Below are 21,697 nucleotides of genomic sequence, written 5' to 3'. Positions count from 1 at the left end.
AAAAAAAATAAAAAGAAAAGAAAAACTCAAAATTACTGCAGGCCAAACAAAATACATCTCCCTGGCCCAAATCCAGGCTGCAGATGGCCAGTTTGAGACCTCTGCTACGTGACTGCAGGCCAGCCAATCACTCTGATTCTTATACTTCCCACCATTACTGTGAAACAGAACCACTACCAGGCTTGTTGAGGTGGAGATTATGAGCGGGATTCTGCTTTAGCTCCCAGGTCTGCTGCTTACTGGCTCTGAGATGTTGGCCAAGTAGCCAGTTAACCTCCCTAAGCCTCAGTCTCCTTATATGTAAAATGAGGATAACTGTGTTATTCATTCCTATCGTGAGGACTTAATGAGAAAATATACATAAATGTCCAGCACAAAGTTGGTGTTTTGTCAAGAGGAACTGTTGTTACTGTTCAGTAACACGTGAAATGCTTGGAAAACCTGAAGGGGAGTGTTGGGCATTTGACAGTTATGGGTAGTGGCACACCGCCCAGAGCAGAAAACCCCTCGCCTATGGTTCTGTCGTAGTGTGGGGTAACAGGGCTTGATCATGGTGAATATATTCCTGGAGTCCTGGAACTTGCCATTCAGGGAGAGCCCTGTTCCCCAGCAGCTTCCCTGTGGGCTGGTGTCAGAGGCAGGCCTAGCTGCTCTCCCACACATCGGTCTGGACAGACTTGCAGCCTCTGGGCAGCCCCTGCCTGTTACAGAGCCCTTCCCAGGATTGAAAGGTGCTGAGAAGGCAGGGGAGAGTTTCCTGCAGCTCCTCTGGGAGAGACAGGGGATTGGGGCAGGCAATAGCTCTTGGGTGAGAGTAGGCAGGAGAACTTTCAGTCTGAAGTTAGACAGGGAAGCCCTGTGCATTTCTGGCCTCAAGAGCCCCATTGTTAGTGCTTCTCATTTTGACACAGATGTCCCAGTCAAGGCCACTCCTGTACACAGCCCTTTGTTCTTTATGGAAAGTGCTGCCAGGCACACATACACCTGGCTTTAGATGGCATATACATTCTTACACGACCAGTTGAAGAGCCTTAGGGACATTTTGTGATCAGGGGCCATCAGCAAGTCCATGTTGGAGCTGGGGACGTGCAGGAGCCAGTGCAGGAAGAAAGCCTGGTTTCAGAGAGCGTGGGTAGCACCACTTTAGGAAGCCCCTCAAGAACGGGAGCAACACACCTGAAATAGGACCAAATGCATCTTCAGCCTCACATGCTATGTGAATGCTGCCTCCTTGTCAGGGAACGTGATCTGCGCCAGTCAAAGAGGCAAATGCCAGGCCTTGCACTCAGGAGGTATTGGGTAAATGTCCACTGAACTGAATTCCATTCTTGGGAGCCCTATTTGTGCCACATCTAATGTTGGAAATTGTGTATATTCCCTACCCCTTCTCACCATCCTTCCTGGTTTCCAACTGCCCCTGTTCCATACCGTCCTGATCCACATGCATGTTGGAGCTTGAAGCTCAGTGGATACAGAAGTGTCTTGGGACAGTTGTCTCAGCATTGCTGGCCGTGGTGATAATAAGCAGATGTGACTATGATGGTGATCCCAACAGTGTGAGAGCTCTCCCTAGACGGTCTTCATCCATGCATCCGTTGTTCACTCCTTCAGTAGCCATGCGTCTGGCACTAGCCAGGGCTGAGCAGACAGTGCTGGGAGTGGTCCACAGAAGGGGCAGGGCAGGGGGTTCATGTGATAAAGATTAAGCTAGAAAACTGGAAAGGCATTGAAGAGGGGTAAGAGTTTAGGACTCAGGGCCAGTGTGACAACAGAAATCTTCTGATTGTTGGGACCCCCTCTTAATGTGAACATTGTTTAATGCCTTTCCCCTTTTTCGCAGTTGGTCAGAAGTCTTGACTCTTACCAGCCTGGTCTGCTTCCTCTGAATGTGCTTGAAGTCATCAGTATTCCTTGGGTATTTAGTCTGAGGGCCGTCCATAAAGTGGAGAGCTCTTGAGAGCACCCATGTTTGCTAACCATATAACCTTGGGAAAGCTCATTATCTTTCTTATTAACCAGTTTCCTCATCTTCAAAGTAGAGCTAGCACTAACACTTGCATAGCTTTGACTAAGGCTGTTGCCAGGAGGCGGGGGTTGTTGGGAGGATTCAGTGTGGCAGTGTCCGTGAAGCCCTTAGCACGGTGCCTGCACCTGAAGGGGTTCAACAGACGTTGCTACTACTCTATTCCCCCGGACCCAGCTCTTGCTACTGTGGTGTGGCTAAGTGACAATAGGCAGTGTGGGCTGTGGGCCGTTTTTTGTTTTGTCTCTACCTGAAATCCAGATGAGAGTCTGAGAGAGTGGACAGTCTCAGGATGGTAGCTTGAGGGGCCTGTCCTCCTTAGCCTGCTTGTCTTCTACATGCACCAATTTTAGGCTTGATTCACACTGAAAATTCCTCAGCTGCCAGCTGCTGGGCCAGAAGCAGGCCGTTCTCTCAGAGAGGCCCAGATACCATGATGAAGGCTGAGCACACCTACCCTCCTGCTGGCCTCTCAGAGTGCAGCAGAGCCTCTACTGAGCCCGACTCTGAGAGAACACAGCTGGGCTCACCACAGGGTCTGCCACCCCTACAGCCAAGTGCATGCTTTGGCTTTGGCAGTCAGAACACACTACCCCACCCAAACATCCCTAGAGAGGGGATCGATGTGGAAGCCCACAAAGTGATCTTTGTGGACTCTCTTTTGGGGGGCATGACCACACTATCATGGTTATTAATGAGGAACTTCCATATGCTTGAGAAGGCCTGGGGTGGGAAACCTGGGAGCCGCGGCGGGGCCATTTAAGTCCACCACACAGAGAGTGGCATCCTTTCTGGGCCACATCTACCTCCAGGAAAGGAAGACTGGCTGGGCTGGGTTTTGCTGTGCCTCTCTGTGAATGTATTTCTCTGGCAAGACATGCTGTCACCTGGAATTCTCCCCTACTCTTGTTCAAAGGCCCAACAAAGGGGTGGTGCAGAGGGAACCAGAAGAATGTGGCTCACATCCATGCAGTCAGAGATGTTTGGGGGCCTGACCCAATGCAGACATGGCCCTCTTTGTCCAGCAAAAGTTGGCATGGCAACTGACCACTGCCGTTTCATTTGAGGAGACATGAGTTACCCTGGAGAGGAATGTGCATTCAGACTTGCTTTTGGCAGATTTTACCATAAGCAGTCCTCCCAGAGGACATTAGAAATCATGATTTCCCTGAGGAGCCCCCATCTGGGGTGATCTGTACCTTTTGCCTTGAACTCTTTTAGGCAGGGAGCTGAGAAAGGTGTATTTTGTCTGTTTCAGAACACTCACCTAAAATGGTCCACCATCTGGGGCAACGCTTAGGAGGCTCTGTGGCAAATCTCAAAAGCACGTGTGCCAAGCAGCCCATACTGGAGAATGAGGGATTCTGTCCGTGCCCCTTTGTCTCTTCAGGTTGCTGGTGGTATATTGGTGTCCTTCTCTTCCGCATCACATGGCAAGGAGAAGAAACACAAGTCCTCATTTAAAAAGAACAGGAAGGGGAAAATCAAGAGCCTATGAAAAGCATTTTCCAGGCTGGCTAGGTCTGTAATGTAGAAGAGACACAAGGAAGTGAAATTCCCCATGTTTCGGGGTTAGGTGGAGTCGGGGGAGGAGTGGACAGTGCTTTGGGATCAGCTGATCCCCAAAATGCCCATAAGAGAAAATGACCTCCAGTATGGTTTGCTTGGTTCAGCCGCTTGCAAAGTGGGGTGGGGACAGATGCTGTCCTATGGTAGTGTAACCCTCAGAGCCCTCAGAACCTGTACAGTAACCAGGCAACCCCTTTCAGATCAGCAAGTCTGTGTGACCATCCGATGCCCTGCTGCCATCTTTCCGAACAAACATCCAAGGGCTATGCAGCTTCAATGCAGTCAAGACTCCTGACTGCTAAGAACAGAAACCTGCCCTAGAGTGACTGAAACACATTGTCTCATATCACTGACTAGCCTAGGGGTACAGTAGCTTCAGACATGGCTGGATCCACATGTGTGCGATACTAACTGACAGGTGTGGATCGGTAACTCGCTCAGCCCTGGGACTTAGGCTAGGAGTGGGGAGAATCCTCAAAGTGTGAGAAAGGATGGTTCCCCCAAGGAAAGTTGAGCTCCTATCTCTCAAGGAAGGGAGGAATTGCACAGGCAAAGCCAGCAGATGCCCACTACAGCCCTCATTTGCCATTTGCAGAGCTCAGGCTCCCTCAGACATATTCTGCAGTGAGTCACCACCGCGCCCCACAGCAAATCGCGAGGGAGCCAGGAGGAACCCAGATAGGAGCCCTCCCACAGGCTGTCAGAGCCCCACCTGGTCTGCTTGGATGACAGAGCCTTTTGGACTTGCCTGGTGTCAGAAAGGGCGATATCTTAGGTAACCTGGGTTTGTAAAAGCCTTGTCTGTGAGCTGCCAGCCAAAAGACAGCAGCTTTCATGGTCTTTTCTCTTTCCTGTGGTTCATGAGAACACATCCAGGCACTAATGAGCAGGAACATAAATAATGAACAAACATACCGTCGACAGGAAGGCAGGACGTTTTTTTTTTCCCCAAAGACTGAACAGGATGAGCAAAGCTCTGCAGCCGTACTTGTGCATTCTCCACAAAATATAATTAAAAAGCTGTGCAGTCTGCTCCCAATGTACAGTATTGTTCATATACTAAACATAATGTACTAATAGGAATATTTCACTTCATTATGTCAGCAGAATATGAAAGGGAGATCTAGCAGCTGCCCTTATCAGGCAGATGGGAGACCAGAAATGTTACTTAGATCTAGGCAGTAAAATTGACATTGAACCAATTTGCCTCACTCGTGCCTCTTTTACTGTGTTTAATGAAAGCTCATGTCTGCACATAAGGCATTATGAAGAGGACTCAGAAGCCATAAAGCTCTCTGTCATGTCTCTGCAACATAACCAGTTAATTTAACCATTTGGTTTCAAAGAACAGTTTTGGATTTTCCCAGAAGTAAGCCTACAGAGGACAGCATAAGGCAGCTGTGTGTCCTGACCCTTAGAACCCTGTGAGAACCAAGACGTCAGGGTTGAAGGAGGGGAACCTGTGCCAGTGAGTGAGGGAGTGAATCTAGTTACAATCACTAGGAAAGGGCCACAGACTCCGAGCCCAAGGGGGTAAGACTGTTCAGTCCGCAAGGTAGAGATGGAATTGGCAGCCAGGGCTATGAGTGGGGGATAGTGGGGAGAGATATGTCCATCTGGGGCCACTGTTGACAGGCTACCCACCTTCACAGAAAGGAGTTATATGTGGAGCCCTCATTTTAGAGCCAAAGAGGTCCCAAGCAATCACCTGTTTCATTCAGCCATTCAACCAACATTGATTGATCATTCGCCAAGTACCAAGCCCTGCTCTGGGCACTACAGTCTGTGAACTCAGCCCTTATGGAGCTCACATCGACATGTGGGGAAACAGACAGTATACAAATAAAAATATGCATACCAGGTGGTGATACATGTGATGAAGGAAAATAAGGAAGAATAAAGGCACGGAATAATGGAGGGAAGGGGCCTTAGTCAGACTGGACTGAGGAGGTGACATCCGAGCAGAGCCCTGAATGCAGTGAGGTATGCAGGTCTCTATTTCAGAGCTCCTCAATCTTTTGTCCAACAAGAACTCTTTGATTATTTGCTCCCATGAGTCGCTATGTTTTGTGAGCTGTTGTAACCCAGAAAGGATGCATTTGACAAAGACATAGACGTAGACATAGACATAAATATGACCGTGGCCCTCAGTCAACCTGAGAAACGGGGCAACCACAGGAAGTTGATGCAGCCCAGCCCCAAAGCCAACACCTGACCTGTCCAAGAGGCTGGGCAATACACATAGAAAATGAGTCCAGAGTCACAGTGGCTTGTCCAAGCTTATGCCAGCTGGTCAGCAGAGCTAAGACTTAGACCCCAGGTCTCCTGAGTGATGAAATTGGGGTGGAAGCTGCCACAGTCAGTGGCAGTATTTCCCAAACACACAGTCATGAAAAAGGCAGTGGCTGGAATCTGAGGGTGGATCGGGAGGCCTGAGGTCTTCCCAAGAGGAGGCCGACAGAGCTTCATTGAAGGATTTACTCCACCACCAAGGGAGAGCCCCAGGCCAGGGCCAATGATGCTGGCCTGAGAAGGATTCTTCTGCCCTCATCACCTGGGGTTGCAATGTTGATGGCCAATCTGCATAATAACCTGAGTCTTGTATCTCCAAAGTCCAAGGCATAGTATCTCTAATCTACAGCCAGGGGCCCCAGACCAGCAATGCTACCCGGAAGAGGAGAAAGAACAGAGCTCTAGCAGGCAGTTCTCTGAGCATTACGCTGCTGTGGACTGAAAGCTGGCCTATGCAGCACCCACCTCCACCCACCCCAGCGCTGTGACCAAGGGAAAGGGCAGGGTCCATGTTGTTTTCAGATAATCACAGCAGAGGCTCTGCACTGGAATCACAAGTCCTGGCCTTGCCCCTGGCTCTGTCTGGTGACAATTGGCAGCTGACATCTTTGCTTCTGGCCAGAGCTACCCCTTATTAAAAATGGCATCTTTATAATAGATTTCTGCAAGTCATTGTCAACAGGACATCCTTCTTGTTTTGTACCAGTCATTCCTCTGGGGGACTGATTTGCCTGTTACTATTATTTTAGAACTCTTTAGAATACCCTTTTATTATATATTATTCTGATATTAGAATATCAAGTTTTAATATAGTATTAAAAACATAGTATTAAATATAGCATTTTAATATCGTATTAATTACTAATTAATATATTTTATAGTATAGTATATAGTATTAATATAGTATATAGTATAGTATACTAATATAGTATTAATAATTACTAATTAATTACTAACGGGGTTCTAATTATTTTTTAAATAAATGTTCATATACCATACAGCTTCACCACACAATTAAACAGCTGGATTTTTAGCTGGGTCTTTCTTCTCTTCTTTCCAAATAGCCAAGAGATCCATTTGTGCTCATGTTATTCATCCTCACTCTGTAAGGCCCAGGTGTCACGCAGCCTCTGTCTTGTCCCATCTAGGTTTTGTGGTTTTCTGCCTCCCTTGGGAGAAGCACCCTTATGGTCAGACAAGCCCCCCAGCCCCAGCAGCTGAATCTGAAGCTGGAAAGAGTTCTCGTTCGTGAGCAGCCCAAATGTCCACCATGAGGGGTTTGGTTGCATAGCTCATGGTCCATTCAGATGATGAGACTAAGCAGCTAATAGAACCCCAGGGTGACATGGAGCCACATCAATGACTTCTCCCTGAAGTCGTCTCTGGCGAGGCTGGATGGAGCCTGGTGCCCCTCTTCTGCATGCCCACAGCTCCTGGGCTACATAGCAACTCCAGAAGGCAGGCTTGGCCATGCAGGTCGGGCTCACTGCCCTATACCCAGTGCCTGGAATGAAGAAAGCACTTCATAAACAGTTGTTAAAATGAACATCCAGTTCAGTGTAGAAAAAAGCATGTACAGCGTGATTCCATTTCAGGGAAAATAATACTTGTGCGGACTCCCAGGTAAAAGGACTGAAATATACCCCAACATGTGGACGGTGGTTCCCTCCAGCTGGTGGGATGGTGGCTGATATTTTTTTCTTCTTTTTTTGCTTAGCTGTGTGGGCTGTAATCTATAAGTGTTCCAAGAACAGGCCTTTCAGTCAGGGCTGGAGAAGTCAGGGAAAGAGGAGGGAAAGCTGCCATTTAAAAATGATCCACAATTAGAGCAGAACCACTGGTGGGAGGCAAGATGGTTTGGGGACGAATGTGTTTTTTTTAAACAGGTGAGCGTTTTAATGTGTAGCTGAGAAAAAATTTTAAGTAGTACGTTTGCCATAGCACTGGTCCCTGCTGCTCCTCTGGCCTCATCCCCCCCTTTCCCTGTCACTCACTAGATTCAAGTCCTGCTGGCTCCTCACCATTAGAACACTAAAGGTGCCCCGGGGTCTTTGCACTTGCTGCTCTCTCTGCCTAGCGTGTTCTTCCTCACCAATACGCAAGGCCCACTCCTCATCACTGAGGCCTCAGCTTCATGCCACCTCATGGCTCTTAACTCTACCCTCCCCCACTAACTACTAGTTTTGTGTTTATTACTCTATAATAATTTGTTTACTTCTTTATGTCTTCCCCTATTGAACTGTGAGTCCTCTGAAGTCAGGTCCTCTGTCTGTCCTGTTCGCCAGTCTCCTGGGTGCTGTGTGAACTGCACCTGGTACATAGCAGTCAGTTCTGTTGGATGAGAAGAGGAGGATGCCGTCAGTGAGGGGTTGAAGGAGGCTGTAATCTCAGGGATGGCTGAGCTCTGCCAGTCAAGGAAGCAGCCTTTATGCCTGGAAAAGAGCAGAGCTTCTGACCTCCCATCAGGGGCCTCTGTGCTCCTGGAATTCTGGGAAATCAGAAATTAAGGCCCAGAATAATTGCTTTGCAAAACATACACATCTTACCTCTGCCCAACTAGTGGTCCCTCTGAACCCGTCGTTCAAAACGTGAATACTGTCTGGCCCCACCACACCCCATTCAGTTGGGTCAAGGCACTGCTGCACCAGGTGGAAGGAGGGCCCGTGGCTTGGGAAACAAGACTAGTGGTCTAGCCCTGCTTTGGCACTGAATTGCCTGAGACTTTTAAATAATATTAGCAGCTGACAGTATTGGGCCCCACTGAGAGCCAGGCTTTCTCCATACATTAATACCGCCAGTGACCCTGTGAAGGGCCAAATCGTTGTCCCCGTTTTGCAAGGGAGAGCCTACACTTAGGGAGGCTGAGGACTTGCCCACAGTCTGACTGTCAGTGAATAGGAGACTCAGGGTGTGCCCCACTCTTAACAGGTGCTCAGTATATGCATATTCATGGAGGGGAATGAATAAACAAAGGAATGAGTGTTGTTCTCTAGGGGATTTGGGCTGCTGCACTTCCTAGACAGCCCTCCCAGTCCCCAGACACCACCATGCCCACACCATGTGCCCTCCGGACCACTGCAGACCACTCCGCTTAGTCCTCACTCTTGATGGTATCCCCTGGGTCAGGAAGCCAGGTCCCTCCTGCGGGTCCAACACCACTGGCCACAAGACCACATTCCAGGGAAAGGAAATACAAGAGCAGAGTTAGTGGGAGCTCCAACAGGGAGAAGAAGAGGGAGGAGGGTCCAGGCGGGGCCCTCTCTCCCCCTCCCCCTGGGGTACCTGCCCTCTGCTGAGCCCACCTCCAAGTAGGTATGCTGCCAGTGCCTGCCAGTGCCTCTCAACCAGGCGATGTTGATGACATTTCCCCCATTGATTCAGCTTGCTGTTCATACCTTCTCCTTGAGTCAATGGAAGCCTCCTTCAGGAGGGAACAGCAGACCCGTGCCAGTGCCAGCTCCAGGGAAGCCCTACTGACTGGGGTCTCTGGCTTCCAGTCCCACCGACCAGCACGTGAGCTGCCTTCATCCGTTTCACACACATTCCCTGAGCACTCTGTGGGCCAGGGGGGCTCTGGGAGGCGCGAAGGGACCACACAGTGTTGTCTCCAAGCGCTGGTGCTCCCCTCTTGTCTGGATTGCCCTACCTTGTCTGTCCAGCCAGCACCTGCTCCATGGTCACTGCTGTTTCCTGAGAGGCTGGTCCTGCCCTCCACCGTGCACCTGTACTGTAGGTGCTCCTTCAGGTCATATTTTCCCCTTATTCCCATTGTGATTTATAGAACCATTTGTGACATTACTTCTTCCATATCATTCTTCCCTATTAGAATGCAAGCTCCACAAGGGCAGGGATTGTGTCTGTCGCTTTTTTCCCAACCTGTGATATGGTGGCCGGCACCTAGTATGTATGCAAATAATATATGAAAAATCAATTAGGGAATCAATGAATAGAGATGCTTACAGAATACACCCCTGTCCCCCACCCCTACAGGAAAGCCTCTAAATTATTGGGAGCTGGATCTTTTGAGACAAAAGGTAAAAACATCTTTCCATTTTGCATTTGATTAGATGTTTTTCTCACCTGGTGTCACCCATCACCTCCCCTCTCCCAGAGGAGCACCAAGGGAGGTAAGAGGCCTGTAGCACAATGGAAAGGCCTCTGGGGGTTTTGTTCCTGCTCTGCCACAAACTAAATGTGCCTATAGGCACATCTCTTCCTCTCCACATCACAGTTTCCCATCTGGAAAATGACTATTTCTGTGTGGGCTCTAAGCAGAACCATTTCTTTGGCCAGTCTTCGCTGCAAAGGAGGCAGGGAAAGGAACTCTTCATGAGAAGGGAGTGGCTTTCAGGTGGCAGCCAGCACATCTAACACACGTATCCTTCAACTGGCCCTTGGCAGATGCCACTTTTTTGTTGTTAATTTTCATTTCTTGGCACTAGCCTTATCTTACCATCTAGATTGAGAGGCTCTGGAAGGCAGGGACCAGGCCTCAGAGGCTTTGAAGTCGGAAGAGACCTTCCAGCAGGCTGATCCCAGATGTGTCACTCCAGGAGATTTGTGTTGGTTAATGACTCTACCCCTTTCACTCAAGTATTCTCTCTAGGTGAAAATGGTCCCTAGTAGGTTAAACATGAAGTGTCTGTCTCTCTCATTGGAAATGACTTGTTGTTCTTCCATATAACAAGTACACATTTTTAAACATAAAACATACAAAGAAGAAAAATTTTTAAAACTCACTGAATGCCACCACCCGAAAGTGATTATTAATACATCTTGTTACACATCCTCACGTAACATCTCCCTCTCCTTCCTTCTCCCTCCATACCACACCCTACCTCCTGCCCCCACCCACAAACAGTTTTATGAAAACAGCTGCACAGGACACACACTGTAACCGGCATTTTCACTTTACCATCCTGTCCAGATCCTGGTCTCGTAGGTTCTGTGGAGCCCCCAATTCCTGGCATGTGGCTTCCTCCCTCACTGGCATCTGACAGTTGTTTGATTAAAAATGTGTCATGTGAGGCCAGGCAGGTCCATCCCCACCTCCACTGGGGAGGCAGATGGCTCCAGGGGCCACATCCCATTACTGCGGAGGTCTCCCTGACGGCTGGAAACCACTGGTGCTGGGCATGAGAATGAAGCACTGGGCCCTGACCCTAACCCAGGCAGCCACAGCACAGCTCTCCGTCAGTGTTCAGAAACACATTTTGTGACATGTTAAGACAGCCTCAAAATCAGGAAATCCACCTTCTCATCCCACAACCACTCCCAACGTGTTCATTTGGTAAATGGTAAATGAGCAGATTCTCTGCTTTAGTCCAGAGAAACCCCCTCTGCCGCCCTTCTTCTTTTCTCCACTGTGGCTTGTTAACCCTTGCTGCTGCTGCTGCCGCTGCTACTGCTGCTCCTCCTCCTTTTCCTGACAAGCAGTGGTCCTCCCAGCCTTCCGTCTCCATAGACCCACTTCCCATCCCCTTCCGTCTCCATAGACCCACTTCCCATCCTCTTCCTCAAGAGGATAGATGCAGGACACCTGACTGACTGCATGTTCTCCCCTGTCCCTTGTACCAAGTATGGCAACAATAATAATAGCTAACACTGATTGACTGCCGACTGTGCTGGGCACTCTACATGGATTCATTCTTTTGATCCCAACCAGGAACCAGCTCTGTTACCATTCCCATCTCCCAGGAACAGATGTGGAAACAGAAGCGCCCAGTCTCACAGCTAGAGAGTCTGGCTCTAGAAGCCCCCGCTTCCTGTAGATCATTAAAGGGATTGTGATGGAGGAGGAGCAGCAGTCCAGTCCCAGGGCAGGGGCCAGAGCACTGATAAAGGGAGCAGACGAGGAGCATTTACTCTAGCTGGAGATGGAGTGAAAAGCCATGTGTCCCAGCAGCCTAGGGCCTCTGGGTTTGTGAACCTCCAGAAGTTGGGGGGGAAACTGTATGTGTCGGTACATTTGTCACACTCTCAGAGGAGTCTATGATTCAGAGAAGGAGAATGGCTGCTGGGCCAGATGAGCCTCCAAGGTCCCTTCCAGCTCCCAAGCCTGTGGTTCTGTGACCATATAAGGCCAGCGTGCCTGGGGAGTCTCACTGCAGCTAAGTGCAGTCCTGCACTGCAAGGGGGAAGCAGAAAGCAAAGGGAGCCCAAGTCCAGGCCTCCTGCAGGGTCCCTAAGGCAGCAGAGAGAGAAATGGAGGTGCGGGGAGAACCAGGGTTTCTCCTTGGTTGCCTCTTCCCAGAAAGCTCAGACTCGCGCAGGCGGGCTGGGTTGCCACCCTCTGTCTCTCCCCATATCCACGTGAGATCTCCTCTCAGCAGCGTTGCCAGGTTTCCAGAGTCCAGCTGGCAGTTTCTGTCCAAAGTCAAACACTCCACAGTCAGCCCTTGGCTGTTCAGACCTCCTGTTCCTCATGGTGCTTCTGGTTTGGTGGCCTGGAACACCCCTCAGAGTCCCTGAGTTTTTGGTGGGCATCAATGCAGAATCTAGCTGGATCTCCCTTTGATGTCCTAGCTTTGCAGTCACAAGAAATCTAGTAGGTCCCCACCCTGACACACACACAACACACACACACACACACACACACACACATCTGCCTCCTTTAGTGAGTGCTTTGGAGAGGGACAGGTGTGGGGCATCTGTGTAGTCCTGAATCATGTAGTTATGTCTCACTTTATCTGAGCACTGTCTGGAGCTCAGCCCTATGCCAGGAGATACGAGAAGAGAGCAGAGATAAATGAGATGTGGTGCTTTAATTTTAAAAATTAAAAATTAGTAAACAAGTCTTCTGGGAGATGATCTCTGATTATTATTGTTATCAAGGTATAAAACATGTACCTTTTAGTCATGTCTCTGTTGGTTCTAAGTGGCAGAAACCCAAATGAAGTTAGCTTATGCAAAATTGAGAGGGAATTATTTGGCTCATATCACTCAAAAGTTTTGGGTAGGCTTCAGGCATGGTTGGACCCAGGGACTCAAATGATGTTTCTGGGACTTGATTCTGCACTCTATCGCTCAGCTATGTAGATGAACAGCCCACCTGGGGCTGCTGCAATGTGAGATACCACTGGCTGTTGCTAAGGTATCTCCTGGAGCCTCGCTCCTGATTTCCAAATCCTGGCCTTGTCACCTCCACGACTCAGACCTGGGCTGTCACATTAGACTGAACTCTCCAGGGCTGTATCTCCAACTCCAACCCAGAGGCCTCCTTTCCTTGCCAGAACATTGGGCAGATACAACAGGGCGAGTTCCAGTGCTTGTTTTGTGGGTGAAATCTCTGGATTCTCCTGGAGATAGGGACTCAGGGCAGAAGGAGCAGACCTGCCTTTCAGCATCTGCCATTTACCAGCTGTATGTCAAGTAAGTGGCCTAACCTACCTGAGCCTCAGTTTCCTCATCTGTAAAGAGGAGATAATTTATCTCCTGGAATTGTTTTGAAGGTTAAATGAAATTGACACACGTAAAGCACTTAGCACAGAGGGTAAACCCTCAAACAGGAGCTGCAATTATTCTGCTTATTTTATACTGCAAGTGAAAGACATTATACTTGCCAGATTTTAACTTTAGAATGAAAATACTATTACTTTTTTTTGGTTGAGACAGAGTCTCGCTCTGTCACCCAGGCTGAAGTGCAGTGGCGTGATCTTGGCTTACTGCTACCTCCACCTCCCAGGTTGCTGCGATTCTTCTGCCTCAACCTCCCGAGTAGCTGGGACTACAGGTGTCCACCACCACATCCGGCTAATTTTTGTATTTTTCAGTAGAGACAGGGTTTCACCATATTAGCCAGGCTGGTCTCGAACTCCTGACCTCGTGATCTGCCTGCCTTGGCCTCCAAAAGTACTGGGATTACAGGCATGAGCCACTGCGTCCGGCAGAAAATACTAATAGCTACCATTTGTTTTATACTTACTATACGATAGGCACTTTTACATTTATTCCTCACAACTCTTTGCTTATGAGGAAACCAAGGCAATTAAATTGTTTACCAGGGACACACAGCTCATCCTATCCAGTGCCCAACCTCTAACCACTGCTCTACTCTGCCTTTCTAGAATGGTGTGGGGAAATAGAAAATAAAGAGGGTCTTATTTGATACACATAAGGATATTTGCCTCAAATCAATGCTAGAAAGAAAAAAAGAAGAGGAATGTGGCATTAAAAAAAGCTAGGGGGAAGACTTAACATTTAAAAATTCAGTGTTTTTCTGAGTGGTGGGAGTATGAATAATATTTCTTGTTGGTGAAACCCCATCTCTACTAAAAATACAAAAAATTAATTGGGCATGGTGGCGGGCTCCTGTATTCCCAACTACTCAGGAGGCTGAGGCAGGAGAATGGCCTGAACCCGGGAGGCGGAACTTGCAGTGAGCCGAGATCCCACCACTACATTCCAGCCTGGGTGACAGAGTGAGACTCTGTCTAAAAAAAAAAAAAAAAAAAAATTTCTTCTTGTTCTGTATGGTCCAAATTTTCTAGTCTTAAAGTACTTACTACATTGTAGTAGAAGGGGATATAAAATTCTACTCTGAAACAGGAAGGCTATTTTTAACCTAATATAAGCCAGTTTGAACAACTTATAGGGCTAATCATGATTTGAGCAATTTCCCCCAAATTGCAACATTTCTGCAAACTGCAAATGAAGCTTCTTTATCTTGGGACAACCCAGGTAACAGATTGAGACCTGCCAGCAGTATTTTCAGTCCATGAATTGAGGTGTGATAGAAAGGACTGTGAGCTTGGAGACCTGTGTCCTATTCTTGGCCCAGGCTCTTACCTGCTGGGAGACATTGGGGCAATTACTTATTTTCTTTCAGCCTCAGTTTCCTCTTCTGTCAAATAGTTATAATAAAATCCCACCCTTTCCACCTGATCAAGTGTGTATGAAGATTAATGATATCAATAGGTGTGAAATAGGTTGAGGGAGGTCCCAGAGTCAGCCAAAGGTCTAGAGAGCATTCCCAGGAGAGTGGTAGGGTCTGCTGATCCCAAATGAAGCATGAGAAACTCAATGCAGTGGCTTCTGGGGAAGCATGTCATGCCATGGGGACTAGCAAATCCTGCCTGCACCACTCAGGTTACCCAGAGGGCCCCACCCTCTTAGGAGAATCTAAGTACCAGTTGCCTTTCTTTTCTGTTTTTTAGTATTTACTCTAGAGTTTACAATGTGTATCTTGACTTATTACACTTTACTTTCAAGTAATAATATATTAATACTACTTTTTTTACTTATAAGAATCTTTCTACAGTATAGAGTATACTTTCATTTTATCCCTCCCATCCTTTGTGCTATTGTTGAAGTTTTATTTCTATGTATGTTATAAACATCATAATACATTTTTCAGCTTCTTCCCTCTGTTTCAATTTAGATAGTTTCTATTGCCATGTTTTCAAGTTCACTCATCTTCTGTATGTCTAATCTGCTGTTAATCCCATCCAGTGAAATTTTTATTTTAGATACTATATTTTCATCATTTTATATTCCTTTTGTTCTTTTTTACGTCTTCCATTTCTTTCCTCATATGTTCCCAATTTCCTTCAATTTCTTAGAAATATTTAAAATAGATGTTTTAAAATTCTTATTGTGAATTTCTTGATCTCTGTCACTCCTGGGTCTGCTTCTGTTGACTGTATTTTCTCCTAGTTATGGGTCATGCTTTCCTGCTTCTTTGCATATTCAGAAATTTTTTGTGTGATGCTGATATTATGAATATTGTATTGTTGAATGTCTAGATTTTGTTGTTCTCATTTAAAGACTGTTTGACTTTATTCTCCAGGTAGTCAAGTTACTTGTAGATCAGCTTGATTTTTTTTTTAAGTTTGTTTTTAAGCTTCGTGAGGGCAGTCTAAAGCAGCCTTTACTCTGGAGCTAGTTCAGCCCTGTTGCTATGGCATGAGCCTTCTGGCATCTCTGCTGAGTGCCCCAGGCATTCAACAAGGACTCTTCACTCTGGCTGTTTGGAACTTGAATATCTCCTAGCCTTGAATGAGCTCTGGGAAGCGTTCAACTGATAAGCAACCTGATGCTTGTTCTTTCTTTAGTAATTGTTCCTTGACCAGCTGTGGAATCTCACCCTATCCAGCCACAGACTCCAGGGGGACCCCTATGCGCTGTCTGAAGCATCTGAAGTGCTCTCTCTTTGCAGTTTTCTCCCCTCTGGTATGCTGCCCTTCCAGCTACCTCAGCTTTCCTGAACTCACTTTTTCTCTTCAGCTCAGTGAAATGGCTGTGTTCTGCCTGGGTAACCTCCTGCACTGTGGTCTAGTAAACACCTAAAGGCGGACGCCCAGGCCATCATAGGACTCCCCTCCTCGGTCTCCCTTCTCTCAGGGATCACGATCCTGCACTATCTATTCTCCAGTGTCTGAAAATGCTTGTTTCATATATTTTGTCTGGTTTTCTAGTTGTTTACAGTGGGAGCTAGGAAAGATCCCTTTGAGATCTCTCTGGGGTGGTGTACCAGTGGCCTGCACTGGTTATGTACTCCCTCGAGATACTTTTACAAAACTGGACTTAGGAATAATAAAAGTGGACAGAAAGTTGATAGGGTCATTCTGATCTGCTTTTTAGAGAATCTCAGAGTGAAGACCCACAAACCAGCACCAAGTGGAATTTTGCAGCAGGAATCATTATTGTCCATCAACTGATGACTGGATAAATAAAATGTGGTACATCCCTACAGTGGAATACTATTCAGTAATAAAAAGGAATGAGCTACTGATACATGCTACATTGTGAATGAATCTTGAAAACATCGTGTTAAGTGAAAGAAACCAGTCACAAAAGACCATACATTGTATGGTTCCATTTATATGAACTGTCCAGAATAGACAAATTTATAGAAACAAAATGTACATCAGTGGTTGCTTAGGGTAGGGGCAGGGCATGGAGAGTAACTGCTAATGGATACAAAGTTCCTTTTGGGGAGATTGAAATGTTCCAAAATTAGATTGTGGTGATGATTGACCAACCTTGTGAATATACTAAAAACCATTGAATTGTATACTTTAAATGGGTGGAGTGTATGGTATATGAATTATATCTCAATAAAACTGTTTTGGTTTTTTTTTTTTTAAAAAAAGAAGAATTTTGAGCCATTTTCTCCTGCATGAAGGTAACGAAGGAATGGGAAGGAGCTGTGGTATAGTAGAAAGGAGGTCTCAGTTATTATATTGGTGCATGAACGTGTCACAAGTAGTGTTCTACCTGGGACTGAAAATGTGACCACAGAAGAGTTTACATAGTTCATTGGGGGAGGACAAATGTGGGATGTTAATCTTAAAATTCATTTGCTCTTTCTGGATTACTTTATTTATAAGAGGATTCTTGTGGTTTTGGCATGAGCCCCTCCTTCTAGTTTTCTCTCCTGCCCGGATCCTTGTCAGCAGTGAGCACAATGTTGAGTGGCTAGCAGGCAGTGCCACGTGGCCTCTGAAAGTTGTGACTTCCCCTTTATGTCCTCTTTGTCCCTGTTCAGATCCACCAGAACGAGGGCGGTATGTGGTTAAATCCTAGCCAAGGACGAAAAAGCAGGCAAACCCTTTTATTGACTTTTCTGTTGTCAGAGATAAAGATGGTTATTTGTTCCTCTTAAGTGAATCATTTTACCTTCATTAAAAGCTGTGAGTTTTCTGTGAAAGAAAAATGCATCATCCATTTGCAGACTTTTTCCAGAGATTTTCAACAATATGCCTCTGTGTATAAACCTAAGTTGGGACCCTGAACTTTGCTTAAACATATATTGAGTGCTTAATGTATGCCCTTCCTGTTCTAAGTGCTTTCAAGTATTATCAGCACCTCATTGACGGATTTTTCTTTCATTATGTAGGGAATGTGAAAAGACTGCATTTCTTTTTTCCAAGATTCTGTTTTTAAGTAATTTAAGTAGCTTTTCCCTTTAGATTTTATGACATTAATGTAGCAACTCAGTAACTCAGCATCCCAGCTGGACCTGGCCCACAGCCAGCCATTGCTTCTCATGCCTGTGCTCTCTGTGTTGATGAGGACAATGCTCTCATCAGGTGTGGTATGTGTGGTTTTTCTCTAGGATCATCCATGAAGATGGCTTCTCCGGAGAAGACGTGAAACAGTACAAGCCTGTTGTCTACAGCAACACCATCCAGTCCCTGGCAGCCATCGTCCGGGCCATGGACACTTTGGGCATCGAATATGGTGATAAGGAGAGAAAGGTAGGCCCCTGAGTCCATAAGCGCAGCAACAAGAGGTTCTGTCTGTGTTACCCCACTGCCTCCTCTTTATAGTGCTGGGCTGGCTTAAATGAACGAGAAGAGACTCTGCTATGTATGAAAGATATATGGTGGCACAGTCACCAACCTAAGCCATTGCATCCACACCCCTGGCAAACTCCCAGCAAACTCCCCAACTTTGCAAGTTGAAAGTTGCAAGGGCTACAAAACTCCCGGATTTATTTTGCAGATAAGGAAGAGTTGGTGACAGTTTTAAATTGGGGCTGCCACAACACTGTCTAAGTACCTGTCCTTGGGCAATTAACTTGAACAGAAAAAAATATATATTAAACAAAACAAGCCTTGCCTGGCCACCATCTCCCTTCCTTAGAAGAACTTTCCTTGCCTTGCTGTGGAGTGGGGAAGGCCATTTGAACTGACTATCTTTCTTCTTTTATACCAAGGGCTGTTTTTTTCCTCCCCCAGGGAAGTATGAGGACCTACAGGGCTCTCCTTCCTGTAGAAAGTCGGTGTTCTAGAACAGGGACTGTTTGGGGGTAATGTTTCCAGGCTTCTATTAAGTGGTGAGTGGAATAAGTACTCTATAAAAACCTCTAATTTGCAAACATTTGTATTAACTGTTAAGACTGAACTATATACAGGTACACTGGCAAGGCTAAATAAAAGGAGGGAGGGAGAGAGGGAGAGGAGAAAATAGCCTCAGAATTCTATCCAGAAGCAGCTCTTTGTCCCTGTTTGGGACTGAATCTCAGTGATCCTCCCTCTGGGACCTGGAGATTGGAGAAGCGGGCAGAGGACAGGTAGAGCCTCCAAGCACCTGGGCTCTGCATCTGAGCCTCTGGATGTTGAGCAATCTCTGATTGCTGTGTGATTTGATTGTACATTATACACACATCCTGTCTTTGCTAAAAATCACCTTCCTCACAGAGGAAAACTGTCCTGGTTGTCTCTGTGTCTGATAAATCATCCGTGACAGGCAGCTTTAAATGTAAAATTTAATATATTAGGAACAAAATCCTAATTCCATGGGGCAGAGTCATCCAGGCCAGGCACTGACTCCTCCAGGTGCTGGGGAATTGGGTGACTGAGGGTATGTCCGAGGTCAGCCCGAGGTGGAGAAACTGGGCACTAGCAGGGGCACCTGGGCCCATCTGCTGCTCCTCCTGGAGGCTAAGTTGGGAAGTTGATTCTGCAAAGGAAGCACTTCTCGCTGGAAGACTGGCTTTGGGTTTGGTCACAGAGCCAGGGCCTGTGGAAAGAGGGAATGGGGGAGTGGATGGGTCCATTCACTGCAGGTTTATGATGTGCGAGGCTTTGAGCTAGGTGCTGTGGATACAGGAATGAGCACAGCAGGGAATGGTGTCTGGTTTCAGAAAACACCTATTCAGATCATTAGAACTAGCCCAGATGTGTACACTGCTTTGTTCTTCTTAATAGCAATAGTAGGAATGAAAACAGCAACCATTTGTTGAGCACCTACTGGCTGCCAGGTACATACTAAACACTTTACGTGTACTGACTCATTTTATTTAACTTATTTTATTACAGCCCAGAGCAGGGAGTGCCTCATCTTATCTTCAGTCATGGTACAGGCCACAGGCCTCTGGTCTCTCTCTCCCTTTGGCTAAGTGGGGAGCATGGTGTCTGAATCTCAGCCAGAGAGCAGACACAGTGCAAAAGGCACACCCCCTACACACACACACACACACACACACACACACACACACAGGGTGTGTGAGATCTTCCAGGAGCAAATGTATTCATCTCCCAGCCAGCTCTTCCTGAAAATCTCCTATACTGATTATAACCCAGAAAAGTCAATGTGGCTTTGGAATACTTTTCTCCTTCCATTTTGGAAAACATTCATTGTTCCCATGGGATTTTTTTTTTCCATTTTATTATCTTGAATGGAGAGATGATTGCTTGGGAATCGCTAGGACTATGATACGTTAAGGACTGTACTGCAGGCCCCTGGGAAACAGGGTCCCTTCTCTGGCTATTTCTCCTCCGTGGAATTTCCCAGTCAAGTAGTCAGCCTTTAAGTAGGAAGGAGGGGAAGGTTCCAGTGGAAGGAGAGACTGAGAGCTAAGCAGGACTCCCTGGAGAGTCCACTGGACACAGTCGAGTCCAAGCCCAGTTCCGTTATGGCAGGTGGTACCATGGCCAGCACCTGGCCCATCCCTAGGGCAACACAGACTTGTCTGGTGTGACACTCAGGCACCGCCTTCCTGTATTCTTACAACTGTGAGGAGCAGGAAAGGAGTGAACCCAAGACCCAGACCACAGCAAGCCAGACAGCTGGAAAAGGCATTCCTGGGAGTGGACTGGTGTGGATTCGCAGCCTGTGGAGCTGGCAGAAGAGAGTGGAAGCCACCACTTCTGTCCTCTCGATAAGGACACATACCAGACCTGAAAGGGCTGCAGTATCTGCTGGTGTGGGGGCAACTCAGAGCCAAGATCCTTCCCTTTCCACGTTCTCATGGAGCTTCCTATCTAGCAGTATAGGCAGCAAACAAGCCCACAAGTAGGTGACTGCATAATGTCAGATAATGCTAAGGGCTGCAAGGAAAACAAAATAAGGTGATGTGAGAGCCTGATCTGGGGGTGGGAGGAGCAGATACTTCAGAGTGGGAGGACGAGGGGACAGAAAGTTCCAGACAAGCACCCAGGCCCTAAGGGAGGAATGAGCCTGGCACAGAGGAATATAAAGCTCTGTTCAGCTGGAGCTACCTGCAGCCAGGCAGCTGCTGATGTCCAGATGCCCTGAGCCCAGAGCTGGGTCCCCACATTCTTCGCTCGGGTCCCCAGCCACACTCCTTCTAGGGGATCTGCCATTTGGATGCTGGGGAAACCACCTTATGCTGCAGAAGTCCAGATCCATGTTTTGGTCTCAACAGAAGAGACCTCCTTCCCTCTCATGTTTTCTTCACCTCTGCTACCCACCACCAGTCATCAGGGGGTGTCTGGAGGAAGACAGCCCCACTCCCACCACCTGCCGGGGCCAGCCAGCCTTGCACTCTCCACACAGAAAAGCACCTAAGAGCTTCCTTGCTGTATCTCAGTGTCAGCCCCTAGAACAGGTAGGTGTCCCTGTCTTCCCCTGGCAGTGGCCTCACCACCTGTCCTGGCCTCCAGGGAAAGAGGACTGGCTGGTTTTTCCCTCAGCCTCTCTGGTGTGGAGTCACGTGGAGCCCCGTGACTGTGCGTGAGCCTGAACCTGAAAGAACCTCCTCACAGGGCAAACAGCGAGGACCTCCTTACATCCTTCTGTGGTTTCCACACCCCAGGCCCCAGCCTCAGACTACAGACCCCTCCCAGGGACCCCATGCACTCTCACGCCGCCGGGGCCTTCGCTGGGGTGTGCTCTCTGCCTCTAGTGCACTCCTCTTCTCTTCCCCTCTTCCCCGTGGAACTGCCCTACTCAGTAAGGGCCCGCTAAGCTTCATCTTGTCATGAAGCCTCCTTACCTTTTCCTCCCCTGAGGAAGAAACTCAGCTCAGCGCTTTCTCCATGAAGTTCTTATCTCACACACTAGCATGAAGATCAGTTGTTTATACATCTTTCTGTAGAGAAGTGGGCCCTAAGGTGTAGTCAG

At 47.5% G+C, this 21,697-nt stretch overlaps 1 protein-coding gene across 2 annotated transcripts in view; it reads left to right on the top strand.

Moving 5' to 3' along the window:
- GNAO1 (G protein subunit alpha o1) overlaps nt 1–21,697 on the top strand; it is a 167,164-nt gene that overhangs the window by 63,045 nt on the left and 82,422 nt on the right. For both annotated transcript variants that reach the window (XM_009196467.3, XM_003916895.5), the window contains exon 3: nt 17,943–18,084. In XM_009196467.3, coding sequence (XP_009194731.1) covers nt 17,943–18,084 — 142 coding nt within the window. The remainder of the gene's footprint in view (nt 1–17,942; nt 18,085–21,697) is intronic.

The sequence above is a fragment of the Papio anubis genome, chromosome 18 (assembly GCF_008728515.1).
Source record: "Papio anubis isolate 15944 chromosome 18, Panubis1.0, whole genome shotgun sequence".
Taxonomy (NCBI): Eukaryota; Metazoa; Chordata; class Mammalia; order Primates; family Cercopithecidae; genus Papio; species Papio anubis.
This window is presented reverse-complemented; position numbering and strand designations above follow the sequence as displayed.